Raw genomic sequence first — 16,820 nt, forward strand, 5'->3', positions numbered from 1 at the left:
CATAGGTCAAATTCCTGCCCTTTTTCATGGTAAACTATCGGATGTTATTTAAACTAAGGGCACACAACTCTATACCCCCCCCCCCCCCCTGTTCGACCCCCGTTTAAACATCGTTTCTGATAATAGAACAGTGGCATGTCTCTAAATTTTCATCGTTTTTAAGTATCCATTGAAAATGCCTATAGCAAAGATTGCAAGTGGTAGATTTACGTTTTTGATAGTACAGGAACGAACGATAACTCTTGCGATGGCATGCGACATAAACAAAGGATAAGCACGAGGTCTGATGCCTGTAGATGAAATTCCGAGGGAAAAATAGTTCAATTTGAAATTGCGTGTTTATGAGTACAGAAGGAAAAATTGATAGGGAAACAGGCAATGAACTTTTTTAAACAAACAAGGGTGTGTATAAATCTATTTAAAAAAGATTATTTGAATGATACAATGCCTATAAATTATTTGTAAACATACCAACGTTTCGTGTAATAATCTCAGACAATACTGCATTACGTTATGCAGTGTAAATTTTTGTCAACAAACCCACGTTGAGAGCAACTGGTGACTGTCCATCTTCGACATACGTAAGGTAAGATAGGTAATTAATGTGTTATTTCTCCTTGTATAAACGTTTGCTTCATCATTTTAGATTTTCAAGTTACAATAATCTTGACCGAGGAGCTGGTACATTCTTAATCCGAAATTCCTCTGACTCTAATCCCCGCTTGTATATTGTGACGTGCGGAGGAGACATGTCACAATATACAAGCGGGGGTTAGAATCAGAGAAATCTCAGATAAGTACATAAATTTTATGAAAGAATTTATATTGTTTTAGGCATTCGATAATTCTGAAATGTCGGTCTTTTGTTATGAATACTGTACAAGGCGAGGCCTACAGGATATCTTTAAAGATTAAAATTTAGCACAATGGAATCGCATATAAAGGAAGATAACATTTCCTTTTTTTTAACCTTTAATATTTTGTGACATCTTTGCAGATCTATATGTTCATATGGTGATTTTATAATTTGTTACGAACTGCACTGTATGATATAGGGTTTATTCATTTTGCTTACAAAAATTACAATATTCAGCTTGGTTTAAAAAATGACTCATGAATAATGCAAATGAATTTTCTCTAAAAATATCTCAAATATAGCTTTTAAGTATCAAACAAGATACAGTTCATTGGTTGATATAATGAATATTCCAGATAGGTTATTAATTGCAAAGATATTTAATTGAACATTTAAAAAATTTAATATCATTTATCTTTTTACCTACTGTATTTACTTGTATCTCAGAATTACCTTATTATTACTCTATAATGAAAGTGACTTAAATTTCCTATGGAAATTTCTCTACATCAAAATTTATATGATAATTTTGATGACTGCATCTTTTGTTTTTAAATTTTAGAATTTCCAATTTATGAGAACTTGGACTATATACCTGTATATCTTTGATCTACCATGTTCAATCATGATTAATTGCAATTCCAAAAAGACTCAATTATATACCTGACAATGATTATAGATAATAACCTAACATATATCTATTTGTTCTATATGTATATGTTCTTTCAGATGAATGTCAAGAAACTGATAAACATTAACTGACAAGAGGAGACAATGAGAGCTCAACATCATTCTTCATCTCTGGTGAAGGGGAGAGTTGCAAAATTCTGTTGCACAGCTAAATTCAAGCAAAACAAGGAAAAAGACGGATGCTATAAAAATGCGGTGTTGGCTTCCCAGTTCAGCTTTTTTAAAGAGGGACAAACATTGCACGTTTGCAACGTCTAAATGGAAGCAGGGCATCTGAAATATACTGGAATCCTCATCTTAATGGCCTTAACGCCATTTTCAAGGTTAGTAAATACAAATAAATTTAAATACGATATTCCCCGTGGTTTTCTTGTTTACGTATGAACTAATTATACCCATGTTCGGAAGGAGAGGGGGTACATGTATGTTGTTTTACACTTGCGTGTCTGTTTGCCTATAACACAAATTTTGTCAAAGATATCTCAGCAACAATAGCAGATGCTTGAAATTTTAACTCAGTCTTTGTTAAGGTATGCCATTCGGTAGGATTGATTTTTCAAAATATTTGATGTCAACTTCCCATTACATGTAATGTTAACAATGCCTTTTTTGTATACACATCAGAGCAGGGGTATCACTAGTAAGCATTGACTCACAGCTATCTGGTTGTCATATCTTTAATAATATAGTAAATATTCTTGTACTAAATGCAATTAAAAACTGAAGAATTTTGGAGAAAAAAAAATTAAACTTTCATTTACAGTTCAATCACTATATTTTCCATTACTTGTATGTAATATACCAAAATAACCTTACAATTATTGATAATTCATATTGTGTGATCTTCTTATATATCTCATCCTTTACTTGCAAAATACATGTATACTTTTGAAAATAAATTATTCAAGGTAAAACACATATAAATTCAAAATATTATATAGATTAATTTTTTTTTAAATCCATGTTTTCTTTATTGGAGGTCAAGTCTATTGTAATGAAATATTGCTTGATAACATATCCATTATTCATTTTTCATCAACACATTTTAGAATATCCTGCTGAAAAAGACAGTTTTCATTGGTATAATGGATGCAAGACAACACTAGTGAATTGAAATTGTTGTTACCACAAATGGCACACTCCAGGATAACACGCTTTCCAAAAACACCATTACCGCATGCAGCCATAAAGGGATTCTTTGAAAGTCTATGTTCTGTAATGGTGGAAGTTCTCTTGAAGATTCCATTAGTATTAAAATAAAAACTTAAAAGTTAAAAGTTCAAATGTCTTCAATACTAGAGACCTGTGATCTGACAGTACAACATGGAGCAATTGTAAAGGACACATAATTTGTACATTATTGAATATCAATATATTCTGTAGACGTGGGAAACATTACGGTGTTTTTAATTTCACTATGTTCACGATCAGACAATTTTCCGTGAACATTAAGACACCGTGAATATTGAGCTGTGCATTCACCATCTCCGTATAGGCCGCCATTACAGATGCATGTGTGCATGAGCGGGGCCTAAGTTACCACTTGTTTATCGTAATCAAAGTATAATTAAAATTCGTTAAAAATAGCAAGTATGAGTATTACGTTAATTTAAGACAATTAATATCATAATTAAACAAATGTTTATAACGGAATATTCGTTTCACCTCTATCTCTGCGGCCCTATCGAAGCCATTGTGAACATAGGGGCTAATTGTCACTTATTATCTCGGACATCTCCTTAGGGCAAAGACTCCTGTACAACCATGACGTTGTCTGCGATCGACATTCATATTGAGCAGTTCATTTAAAAATTGATTTATTATAAAGGTGTACTTCTTTCTAACAGATTACAGGTACGTTTTCCCTTTAATTTTCATGCCCAAAATATCAAATACGCATTTTACACCACTGCTTATTTCATTCGACACAAACCTGTTTTATTATTCTCATAGTACTTAACGTAAATAAGGCTTTAATTGTATGTTATTCAAAAGAAAATAATGTAAATTACATGATGCAGGTTCATCACTCATCAGATTTTTTTACAATCAGGATTTACTTTTCTTGGACAAGAAATCGATTATCCGTGAAATTAAAAACACCGTGAAAGGTACTTACACCGAAACTCGTGATATTTTAGACACGTGGAATTAAAGACGTTTACAGTAGTTATCCATAAATTACTGGGCTTTTATATTGTATTGTAATTCTCAACATTTGCATATATGTTTGATCTTTGTATAATATGTTTGGTATACAGTACAGTAAGTAAATACATTCTTTCTAAGAACTGCAATCTGAGGATCAATTAGAGGTCTGCAATTCTCTACATATAAAATGACTTTGAAATCATCCTGTTACTGTTAAACTTGAGAATATATTAAGAAAACATCAAAATCTCTTTATGGAATACCTTATTTACAACACATTGTCCAGATATTGTGTGTATTATTCTATGAAGCTGATTTCTCAATGGCTATTGCTTCTCAGCTAAGCAAAGTGACACACATACTACTTGATTCTGTAAAATACTGTATTCAAGTGATGTACAAATTTAACTTCTGCATTTTTGTGAAACATTATTGTAAAGAATAAAATACTAAAGTTTCAGAAGTTCAGTTTACTTAATTCTAATTCTATAATATTCTTTCATCATTTTGATATCAAAATGAACATTTTAAATAAATCGGCATAATAAATGAAAATGTACTCCTGTAATTTCAGCTTGCATATAAGTATCAACTGTTATACGAATGTACTTCACAAAACAAATGTTTTGATGTTTAAATTGCTCTTCTCATTGAATCTTTATTTAAGGCATGATCCAGACTAATCTGGTGCAGTAACAGAGTATTTCCACATTTACTACATGTATATACTTTGATTGACATATTAGAATAGTGTTTTATGTCATCAAACTAATTCTTAAAAAAAAATAGTTATAATAACACTATGACATTGACTTGCAATCATGCTTCCGCCTATCAGTACTTTCAGTACTTTGATTTACCTTGTTAGTAGTCTTTGAAAATATATTCTTATTTTTTTCTATATTCAGACAAAAGAATCCAGCGTTCGCTATATGCTGACACTGATAGCTGTGTGTACGCCTTATCTTCTCATCTTTATTGTCAGTGTATGGAGATCCCTCTTTGGAAATATTCCTTTTCCTTCAATTTTCAGTATTATAACGGTATGTGGTAAAATTAAAGATAAACACTCAGGTTTCTCTATCGTAACCTTGACCCTAACATAAGCCAATTGTAAGTAATTTTCTAGTTTGAGATACACTTTGAAGTTACAAGTAGCTTTCTTTTTCATGTGTTCAATAAAAGAAAAATGATTTTTTTTTATGAAATAGACCCTTGATAACAGTTACTCAAGAGAATGGTTAAGTAATATATTAATCTTTCGGTGATAACTTACTCAATGGATGCAAATTAAATTAAACGCTGAAAGTTTTCAAAAGAACAATTATTCTTACCACATTTTATGTTAAACGCTTAAGTTTAACAGACATTAAATTACTTACGGTGTTACATTTAGAAAACTTCAAAGCTAAAGTGAAATGTTTTTAAAATCAATAATGATATTGTCTTTTGCAGTGTGTAGTTATTGAGATTTTTCACTCTATTGGACTGTGCTTGCTGGTCTTCCATCTCCTACCTGACCTTGGAGCAGTACAAGGGATAGGATTATTGAGTGCTGTGGCCATTTTTCCAAGTCTTCTCAAACCACTATTTTCCAACGATGCAGACAATGATAAAGAGAGCCACAGGGTCATTCGAAAAATCTTTTGTTTTGTCTTGGATTTGTTGGCTTTCTTTGTCCAGTTGTCAGCCATTCCTGTCCTAATAGTTCCTTATACGCAGTATATTCATGGCAACGATACTCACACTGTAAATGAGGTTGGGCCCCTAAATTCGACGTCACCTGGATTTGAAATGAGCACACCTTTTGAAAGTGTTAAGATTGTTGGGGCTCTTCTACTGTGCTCCCTGTCTTGGTGGGAAAATTTCATCGATGACAAAGTTTCCTGGAGCAAAATGAGTCGGGTTAAGCAAGTATTTTTCAAGCTGAAATTTGACTTACAAGAAAGTAGACCTTTCATTTCTTTGTTTGTGGCATTTTTTAAAGTTGGGACATCAGTACTTTTTGCCTATCTCTTAATGAAAGACCCACTTTCATTTGATTTCAAAGAAAACTTTAAAGTGGTTGGAAATTATGAAGGTGTAAAGCTGTATTCGGACATTTTAGCTTTGGTCTTGTCTGGCTACGTTGGGTATTATTTGGCTTATACTGTCTGCAAGCTTAAGATGCAAAGATTGTCTTTCTCAATTCCTTGTTTTTTGTCAACCCCGATAGCCATGACTGCATTGATGTTCGAATGTAACTTAGACTTAAAATTTGTTTCGACTGTTTCAAAACACAGTTTGTCGACAAGTTGTGACGACAACATTTTTATGCCTTGGCATCATGTCCCTCTCGCTGCTCTTTGGTTGCTTTCTTTATATTGGGTTGCTAGACACATTTGGTTTCCGAAACAAGAAAGACTCGCCAAAGTAGAAAGGTAATATCATCTTTATATTTATGACAATGATATAATCATTTAATATGATCATGATTTATTGCTGTTATTATAGCACTTTGGGTCTAGTACTTTTAAATAAAACATTCATATGTGTTGATGAGAAAATAATGAGAGTTAAATGATCATTCGTAATAATAGAATGATTTGATATGATTTTTAAAATAATATGATTCTTAATATAATTTTTTTTCTAATTCAATAGATTATTTGTGAATCCTCTGTACTGTGGAATTCTTTTGGAACAACACCTGGTGTTAAACAGGAAGAGGCACAACCGTCGTATCGTCATTGACCAACAAAACAACGAATTTAAGTATGAAATTTTCTAAAATAATAGGTTTTCTTTACGTATTTTCAAAGTCCATGTATAATAATAACGAAATTAATATTAAGTAACATACTTCGTTTTCTTGACCCGGCTCCGGGATCATAAAACTGTCTTAAATCTTAAGTCAGACTTAAGTCAATAAATTTGCACTTAATCTTAAGATTGTTCTTAAAGTGGATCACAAAAAAAGGACTTGGGGTTAAGTGTGAAATATTGTCTTAAATCTTAAGACTGCTATTAGGCAGACTTAAGTATAAAAATTGTTACTAATTAAGTTTAAAATGGCGACAATCCTTGGATTTTTAAGAAGAAATGATCAGCAAAGAAGGCGGCACCCTCGTCCTCGGGATTTTTATTAATAGTCTAGGTTTTTCCCGTTGTGGACTTGCTATTGTAGTTATTTCCCTTTGTTAAAGTGAAAATGTGTAATGACTGAAATATTATCCAGTAAGAAACTATACTAATATTTTTGTGTAGCATCATTTAAATTTAAGTCTTTTAAACTTTGTGATATATGATAATGTTAACGATTCGGCTGCATCGTTAACATTATCATATATCTCAAATAATACAATTAAAACAGTTTTATCTCAATAATTATTTCTTTCTCCTTTATAAATAAATTTAATCAAATATAATTTAAAATTTTCATTTTTTCATCACATTTTTAAAAGTGAACATGCATAAATAAGCATAGTAATGCAAAGTAATGCCATGTAATGCCAGCATTACATTCGATTTTGGAAAGTAATTAATTACATTACCATTACTTGTAATGCTAATTTTGTGGCATTACACATTACTAGCATTACTTTGAAAACATGTAATGCATTGCAATGCATTACCATTACATTTAGCATTACCCCAAGCCTGCAGCCGATAGGAATCTGCAAACGAAGAAGAGTTCCACTTTTAACAAATTCGGTCGGAAAATCGCGCGAGTTACTATGAAGTTTAGCTAAGACAAATCTTAGCTAAGTTCTTTCTTAGATCGTTTTGTGATCCACTTAAGTAAGCAATCTTAACTAAGTCTACATCTTAGATTTTAGACAAAATTCTAACTTAAATTTAAGACAGTTTCATGATCCAGGAGCCTGGAAATAGTAGTTTGCAACGAGGCCTTGCTATACTGTCTATTGATGTCTTTAAATGTTAAAGCTATACACGCTATAATCTGCGTCAATTTTGAATAAAAGGGAAAATGTATGTGTTTTGATTACTAATAAAAGTTACCTTTATGCTGTTAATTATAATGCTCAATTCGATCACGTAACAAATATATCAAATATTAAACAATAAAAAATATTTATTTTCCTGCCAGGAAAGTAATGCCTCCTCGTGAATATCAATCTATCACGTGATATCGACAGCTAAATTTAGTCTATCATACCACAACTAGTGAAGGGTCAACATCTTCATAATTGTGATAGTTTCACAAAGGAAAGGATATTTTTAGTAAAGCATAAATTTGTCCGATATACGAGTACAAACAAAAGAAAAAAAATACAAGCCTGTGAGTAGATATGAATACTTCCTTTAAAAAAATGACGTAGACCTGTGTTTTTCCCCTATGTGCTATTTATAGATCCTATAAGTGTTAATGCAGAAGTAAGGGTATCGTGAATGACAAACGTATTTTACTCATTATACATGTATGCATTTCAAATTAACAACTGTTAAGCATATTAAAAATCAAGTTGGATATTTAATTAGGCAAACATTAACGACCACCTAGTTCTCCGCGGACATGCGCAATGAGGTCGGTTTCGCTCTTCTTTCATCAATATTCATGAAAAGGTATATTTTCCTGGCAGGAAAATTAACAATTAAAAATCTATATCTTTGTAACGAGATGGAATTCACCATTGTAATTTACAGATTAAGGATAACTTTTATAAGTAGACAAATGCATGCGTTTTCACTGTCATTCAAAATTGACGTAAATTATAGCGTGTATAACTTTAAAAAGAACTTCTTACGATTTTGAAGTTTAGATGATAATTTTGGTACAAAAATATATTTATGCAACATACATGTACTTAATTTTTGAGATAGATTTTATATCATTTGAATTCAGTTTTTGATGAGTAAGATGTTAATATAATGTTATGATAGATATATCATTAAAGCAATATGAGCTGTATTTTTTGGAATTTTATTTTGCTGCAAAAACCTGCTAGTATGATAAGCCTGTCTGTAACTTAAACTTTTATGATAAATAAGATTTGCAAAAATCATTAAATTTTGTCAGAGAAAGATTTCACTTATAAGGAATATATAGCCGATCAATATTTGAACAGGACGACAATAATTTTGCTTCAATTAAGAGCTCTTAATGGTTTTTGCCACAGAAACAGGGCTAACAAAAATTTAAAAACAATGATATTTTTTTTTCATTTTACATTTAGTAGAAAATAACATTTTCTTTTTAAAACATTCCAACATGAAAATTGCAGCTCATATTGCTTTAAAACTATACTAAGTATTTTAATTTTATTCATATTTTCGACACGTTATATTTTACAGTGGAGATATTACATGTAAAAATTTTTCACGTTTATCAACAAATCGTGAACTATGGCCCGAGTAAAGCTATGGATTCATCCACTGAATTATTTGTTGTTTTTTTTCTCACAGAAGATCGTCAATTGAAGTTAAAATAAAGTAAATGGATCTTTGTAAAAAAAATTCCCATTTTTGTGCCCTCGTTATTGTCAACAATACAATTTTATGACTTAAGGTTGACAGCAACCGACCAGAAGTCAGGATCTACTGAAAAGACGAGTGAGATGGCCAAAGAAATACCACCGATGATATATGCATGTGCTACCATGTGGCACGAAAACAGATTGGAAATTGTCCAGATTCTTAAATCCTTGTTTAGGTAAAACTAACACATATCCCAGTGGTTTCGGAAGCAAACTGAAATGGGCGAGGCTACACTTATCAGATGACAAATGGTTATGTCTAACTTTGCAAAAAAGTGGGAATTCGACGTTTATGTACACACACGCTTAATAAAACTGTTGTTTCAAAACAAACAAATGTGCAATGTGTAAAGCCGTTCTATGGACGGTGTTTCTATTTTTATTATTGGTTGTTTTGAGATTAACGATTAAAAAATCTACATCATTATTGCTTTTTTCATTGTCAGGATGGATAAAGACCAGTTTATGAGAAAACAGGCTTATGCAATGGCGGGATATAAAAATATGCAAGAAATAGAGTACTATGAGTTTGAAGGTAACATTATTTCATAGAATTAAAACTGCCATTTTATTATGATATACTGTGGAGTCATTAAAATTCGTTGGGGTCAATATTGTGGATTGCTTCAATTTAAAAGGTTCACGGGGACGTAATTTCGTGTATTCTCTGATACTTACAAAAGGAAATATGACTCAACAGTCTAAATTTATTTATTCGTGGAAGATGTTCATTCGTTGGTGAGAGGTACCCACGAATTCCACGAAAATTTAGCCACCACGAAATCAAATGATTTAACAGTATGTGTCAGATATATTTTAATATCTTGTTAACCATGACTAAAATTTAACAATTAAGATAACCTATTTGTAATATCCAGTTCAAATCAACTCAAAGTTAAGTAAAAGTAGTTAAATATTTAGCATTAGATAAATTATTAAAATCATACATACGTAGTGCCATTTATTAATATTGAAAAATTATTTTTAATATTTACTCTTTGCTTTAATTTTTTCCATTTTTTTGTATAAAAAAATAATGTGAATTAACGAAACAAATTGATAATAAATTCTAATTTCTCTTCAGCTCACATACTTTTTGATGATGCCTTTGAGCTGAATGATGATGAAGAAATGGTCCCGAACAGTTTTGTTAAACTTTATGCTTCTCTAATGAATGAGGCAGCCAGGTGCGGTTTTCATTAGTTGATTTCATATTTGTCATTCATTCAAATTAAAAAAAAAGAATTAATAAGATTTTTTTCTGCAAACAACCCTACAGTTTTAATCAAATTGAACATGTCTTTGGAGTGATATGGTTCCAACCCTGATGTTGATGTAAAGTTACGAAAATCATGCCCCCACTGGCAGGATGGGGTCACAATGGGGGTCGAATTTTTACATAGGAATATATAGAGTAAATCTTTAAAAATCTTCTTCCCAAGAACCATTTGTCCAGGAAAGATGAACCTTATGAAAGCATTCTCAGGTAGGGTAGATTTAAAGTTGTGAAAATCATGACCCTCGGGTGTAGTATGGGGCCACAATAAGAGGATGAATTTTTACATAGGAATATATAGAGTAAAGTTTTTAAAATCTTTTTCTCAGAAAACATTTGGCCAGGAAAACTGAAACTTATGTGGAAGCATCCTCGGATAGTGTAGTCTCAAGGTTGTGAAAATCATGACCCCGGGGGTAGGGTTGGGCCACAATAGGGGTCAAATTTTCACATACGAGTACATTGAGTGATCATCTAGGATCAATTAAGTATTTATATTATTATTTCATTGTGTATTACATCAGACATGCAATTCTAGTTAAAATGGCTCGTATCATATCCAGTTATTTATTGTTTACCTGTCAAAAACCTGTTATAGGCGTGATTTACCAAAACATTAATGTTTACATATTCTGAATTATCGTTCGTGTTTTGACACTACCCACGTACTTTGTTTACATTTTTTACGAGATCAATTTATTTGTTTTGACCCGTAATTAGATCGATTAAATACATGATAACTGTTTTGAACATGTTTATATTTACCAAATTAATCACCCTGTTCAATAGCATGCCATTTTAATGCTCTTTCCGCGAGATAATCGTCATTTTACCGCTCACAAACTTCTCTGTACGGAACATGTTATTTTACGGACCGTTTCACTCATCGACATGCAAACGTATTCTGACACATATTTTTGTGTTATCAACATTGTTTTATGCATTATTATATCATGTGTTATTGTATTTAGATGCTGACCACTATTTTTCCGTATTTTTACCTAAGTATGATCGGTGATTGCTTTTAATTGTCACCTAGATTGATGAAATATGTCTTCGTAGCGAACTTCCGTATTCAAGTGTATCGCTACGTGCACTCTTTCAGAAGGCGCTTAATTTCAAAATTCTTTTAGTGTAAAATATTGCAAGGATGTGTATCAAAGCTTTATGGGTATTTTGATTTAGAAATGTGTGTCTGTGTTATTAAATTAATCCGGACAAGGCTTTGTATAGGAATAACATGTTTATTTATTATTTAAATAGGCTTGTTCGGAAATAAGGATACTTGTCCGGAATGTCCAAAGTCCGTACAGATTTTTAATTGGCTGTTTGTGTCCGGACAGAAAAGGAAAAGTACTCATTGGTTGGAGAAGTTTATAAATATAAGCTAGTTCCAGCTGCAATATCACTTAATCACTCGATCATATCCCGTTCGGTTGAGCACTCCTCAGAGAACTCCATATAAGATAGATAAGCATTATGAACCTGGTCGTAGACGATGCTAATTTTATAAGGACTTCATCGTCTGGACAGAATCCGTGTAGTATAGCAACCATGTAGACCAGTCTTTCCAGTGTTATAGTTATAGTTATTAGTTGTGGTCTATAATAGGAACTTTTATGTTTATTTAAACTGTTAACGAGTTGTCCGGGATCCGGATGAGGCTAACTAGATTATTTACAGTTTACTGGAAATTATGAGGACTTAATTAGCATACCTAGTACAAATGGGGAGGGGTGTGATTTTACCAGATAGAATTAGACTGCGTGTGTCGAGTTTAGCTGTCCAGATCTGCGCAAGTTTTGCCTTTAATATTTATTAAGTCAGTACAATTCTTATACGCTTTTATTGTTGATATTGAACTTGAAGACGACGAATCATGCAGATACGAGAACGAGTAGCATTTTCTTTATTTTTTTATGACGAGTTTTTAAAACGGTGATAGCCCGGGGTTTCAGGTTGTATTGATTGAAATGATCAGCATCTTAGTCTGTGTTGTGATATTGATATTTTGCCATCCCGAATAATTTGTTGTGTGTTAGAAAAACGGTGTTTTTTTTTTTTTGTGGCAAGGACCGCTCGATTTGTTATACTTATATGAAAGCCTTCTCAGGTAGTGAAGATTCAAAGTTGTGAAAATCATGACCCTCGGGGGTAGGGTGGAGTCACAATGGGGGTTGAATTTTTACGTAGTAATATATAGAGTATATCTTAAAAATATTCTTCTCAAGAACCATTTGGCCAGGAAAGCTGAAACTTTTTTGGAAGCATTCTCAAGTATTGTGGATTCACAATTTTGAAAATAATGACCCCTAGGGGTCGGATAGAGCCACAATGTTGGTCGACTTTTTACATAGAAATATATAGAGTAAAGCTTCAAAAATCTTCTTCTGATCAGAAACCATTGGGCCAGGAAAGCTTGCACTTGTGTAGAAGTATCCTCAGGTATTGTAAATTCAAAGTTGTGAAAATCATGACCCCTTGGGTTAGGGTATGGCCACAATGGGGGGTCGGATTTATACATATGAACGTATAGAGTAAATCTTAAAAAATTTTCTTCTCAGAAACTGTTAGGCCAGGAAAACTGAAACTTGTGTGGAAGCATCCTCATATGCAGGTAGTGTAAATTCAAAGTTGTGAAAAGCATGACTCCCGGGGGTAGGGTTGGGCACAATGGGGGGCGACTTTTTACATAGGAATATATAGAGTAAATCTTTAAAATCCTTTAAATTTTAAAAATATTGCGTTGAAAAGCCGTAACTTTAGTGAAAGCAACTTCAGATAGTATAGATTTAAGTTTGTTCAAATCAAAATCTTTTGGAGTAGGGTGGGGCCACATTGGGGATCGAGTTGTACAAAGGAAAACATTTTAATTTTTCACAAAAAATGAAATGTTATTATATATGGGTTTTTTTCTATTTGCAAGCATTTTTACATATTGCTGATTCTTTAAAGTTATTTAAACGTTGGCCCCTGGACGATTATTAGCCCTCACAAGGGGTGAAGAGATTGATGTAGGTTTATATTCTGTGTATAAACAATTATTTGGGGGTCTTTTGAGAACTGCAATGCTGACTGTGATATGACTATAAAATCATCAGGTTAGAAAAGGGACTTGATAATAAATATAAGAATATTCAGAGGGGAAACTGATTTTTTTATACAGTATCTTTATGTATTATAGCACATTGTTCAGATATTTTGTATTTTGACTCCATGAAGCTGATTTTATCATGCCTATTGTTGCTCAGGTGAGCGATGTGGCCCATTGGCCTGTTTTTTGGTTAAAAAATGGCTCCACGAAGATATGTTTTATTTTTACTTACTGTTAAGATAAATTTGGTTTATATATTTTATTGGACAAACACTGAGTATATGCATTGTTTTTTAATCAAAGGTAACACTACTATGTCCATCTCTGCGGAAACTCTTAATCAAATAAATGTAGTCCTATTAGAAGTGATGTGCAATAAATAATTGTTCTGTTTATTTTAAACAATAAATACGTTTTAAAATTTGTGTACTAAAATTTAAGTTTCAATGGACTTAAATTATTAGGTTAAGTGCATTGATGCATTTTTTTTCAGTGCTGTTCATTCTAAGTATATAGAGCTGCCTCCACCTTTCGTCATTCCTTCGAAGTATGGAGGACAAGTGATTTTTACAATGCCTGGGGGGAATCTGATCTACACACATCTCAAAGACAAAGTGAAAATAAGGCACAGGAAAAGATGGTCACAAGTAAGTGTTGATGCAAAAACTTTTTAATTGTTTTAAAAATGTAACGGAAAAAATGTATCATTAAGCAAAAACAGTAATATTTTTTAATATTATCTTTAAAAAAATGAAATTTATACAGAAACATACATTTTGATCCAATTTTGTTTATGAGAGACATGAATTGCTCGTAAAATGTGGTAGAAACAAGAGATATAATTAATCCAATAAACATAAAGAATATTAAATTGCTAAAAATTTTGACCAGGTTAACCCTTTATTCTAATTATTTATTAGTAATTTGCAAAAGTTCTATCTGAAAATTCATCATATATCCTCAACAGAAAAAAATCTTCATGATGTTCATGATAGGTGTTGAGCTTTTTTCTTTTGTTAATTTTGTGATCGAGGATGCCAAATGTATGCTTAATCAGATCAAGATTAAGATCAATCTTGTGCTTTAAAAATTTCAATAACCGACAGACTTTGATTGATAAAGAAGAAGATACAATTTCTTTCAATATATGCCTACAAATTAAAAAGTTGGTTTTAATTTTATTAATAAATCACATATGCCATCTTGAACATACACGTGTGTATTAAGTACCGAGTTATGCACTTTTATTCTGTTTTCAAAAGAGAATGATGACAAAACAGTATATCATATTACTAAGATGTAGTCGATAATATCCTTTTCCTATTCAGCTATAATAATATATATACTGATGACATTCGATTTATCTTGGCAAACAGTGCTATTTGTTTCCCTGGTCTGACAGTTGTGCAGTTTTAACAATCACTTTAAGGTCTCCGTTTGACGCTTTATGTCTGTTAATATTATTCCTACAAACGTTGAATAACGCAATAACACTCGGCCGCGCTATTGCGACGTTGTGTACGTCCAACTACAATTATTTCAATTGATTGTGCAGATTCCTGTACAGTTTTTTTTCTCAAAGATTGCTTTAAAACGCATTCAGCTACTAATTTATTATTATTTATAGAATATTGTTCCTTTACAAGTTTGCTAATGTGTAGATATAGTTTGTAAATGTGTAAGAAAATAATTGAACCTTAACTTTTTTCGTCGAATATATGATGATGTTGATGATAGAATAAATTAGTTTAATTATGTGTTATTCATCTTTCATGTCGTGTCAGTATATATATATATATATATATATATATATATATATATATATATATATATATATATATATATATATATATGAGTGTTTTTAAAAAATATCCTTTGCTTTGTAGGTAATGTACATGTATTACTTGCTTGGATACCGAATTGTAAAAGAGTGTCAAACTGTTGTGTTAAATGCCTTGGAAACCCAGGATCCAACAAAACTTGCAGTATGGGGTGACCGATTAAATAAAGCTACGGGCATAACGGGAAAAAGTGAAATTTTTCAAATGTTGGACGAGGAGGTCTTATTTAGGGTATGCAACTTTATTTTTTACCGTCAAGTCGTTAATAGATAATTCAACATTATTAGTCAGACTTTCATAAAAGCAAATCCTTGAATGTACATGAAAGAGGGAAAGGGGGGGGGTAGGTGGGTAGTTTTAATAGCACAAAAAACCAAAAGCAAACAAATAACTATATATATATATATATATATATATATATATATATATATATATATATATATATATATATATAAGCTGGACCTTCTGCAGTACATAAAAGTCACAGGGATAACATTATTTTATTTTACCAGCTAAAGAAATAACATTTGAGAATAAGTCCAAGCGCGAAAGAAGAAAGACTTTTTTAATTTAAAGAATGGATACAAAAAAAAAGAACCATAACCTGCATTTAATTCAATAAAGAGTAAATTTCATAAGAATGCATAAAATATGAAAAAGAATATTTGAAATAAGAACTTTTTAGCCGGGCTCATTGCGCATCCCGAACCATTAATGGCTGTTATACCAATGTCTAATATAAAATAAAGAGAAAATATGTCATAACATCGGATATATTTATCTTGTATAGGAAATGGACCATAAACACGTGTAGCTAGTGAAAAACTGAAACGTGTCTGGTGAATGCTTGGTATAACAATATGTTCTTCTATTTTACATTATACCTTGTGATTACTATTTCTTGGAAACATTTTGATCACAAAATTAAGTATAAAAAATATGCTTCTGACGTGTCCGATTTTAAGTATCTGCAGTTGGATGATTTAAAGCAAGAAGATTTGAACTTTTCAACGATTAAACATTAAACATTTGCCGCTCAAGCAAAAGTTGTCCAAAATTGTATTTAAATGATTGGCCTCTGCAACATTTTTTAAATCTTTTAATTATTCAAGACACCTTTTTAGCTCACCTGAGCTGAAAGCTCAAGTGAGCTATTCTGATCACATTTTGTCCGTCGTCCGTCTGTCCGTCTGTCCGTCCGTCCGTCTGTCCGTCTGTCCGTCTTTAAACTTTTTACATTTTGAACTTCTTCTCTAAAACTGCTTATCCAATTTCAACCAAATTTGGCACAAAGCATCCTTATGGGAGGGCGAATATAAATTGCAAAAATTAAAGTCTGATCTGTATACAAAGCGGAGAAAACCTTGAAACTGTAGAAAAAGGGGGGTGCATTTTTAAAAATCTTCTTCTCAAGAACTACCAAGGCAAATTCAAC

General features: G+C 31.8%; 1 protein-coding gene and 1 long non-coding RNA gene across 4 annotated transcripts in view; both read left to right on the plus strand.

The window, feature by feature from the left end:
* LOC128173400 (uncharacterized) overlaps positions 1–16,820 on the plus strand; it is a 44,827-nt gene that overhangs the window by 16,473 nt on the left and 11,534 nt on the right. For all 3 annotated transcript variants that reach the window (XM_052839080.1, XM_052839088.1, XM_052839073.1), the window contains 8 exons: positions 4,606–4,740; positions 5,153–6,117; positions 6,341–6,451; positions 9,207–9,350; positions 9,621–9,709; positions 10,259–10,361; positions 14,038–14,191; positions 15,431–15,616. In XM_052839080.1, the coding sequence (XP_052695040.1) occupies positions 4,606–4,740; positions 5,153–6,117; positions 6,341–6,451; positions 9,207–9,350; positions 9,621–9,709; positions 10,259–10,361; positions 14,038–14,191; positions 15,431–15,616 (1,887 nt within the window). The remainder of the gene's footprint in view (positions 1–4,605; positions 4,741–5,152; positions 6,118–6,340; positions 6,452–9,206; positions 9,351–9,620; positions 9,710–10,258; positions 10,362–14,037; positions 14,192–15,430; positions 15,617–16,820) is intronic.
* On the plus strand, positions 397–2,916 carry LOC128173478 (uncharacterized). The gene is made up of 3 exons (XR_008242509.1): positions 397–586; positions 1,586–1,869; positions 2,596–2,916. It is a non-coding gene; the product is annotated as an uncharacterized LOC128173478 (long non-coding RNA).

The sequence above is a fragment of the Crassostrea angulata genome, chromosome 1, assembly GCF_025612915.1.
Source record: "Crassostrea angulata isolate pt1a10 chromosome 1, ASM2561291v2, whole genome shotgun sequence".
Taxonomy (NCBI): Eukaryota; Metazoa; Mollusca; class Bivalvia; order Ostreida; family Ostreidae; genus Magallana; species Magallana angulata.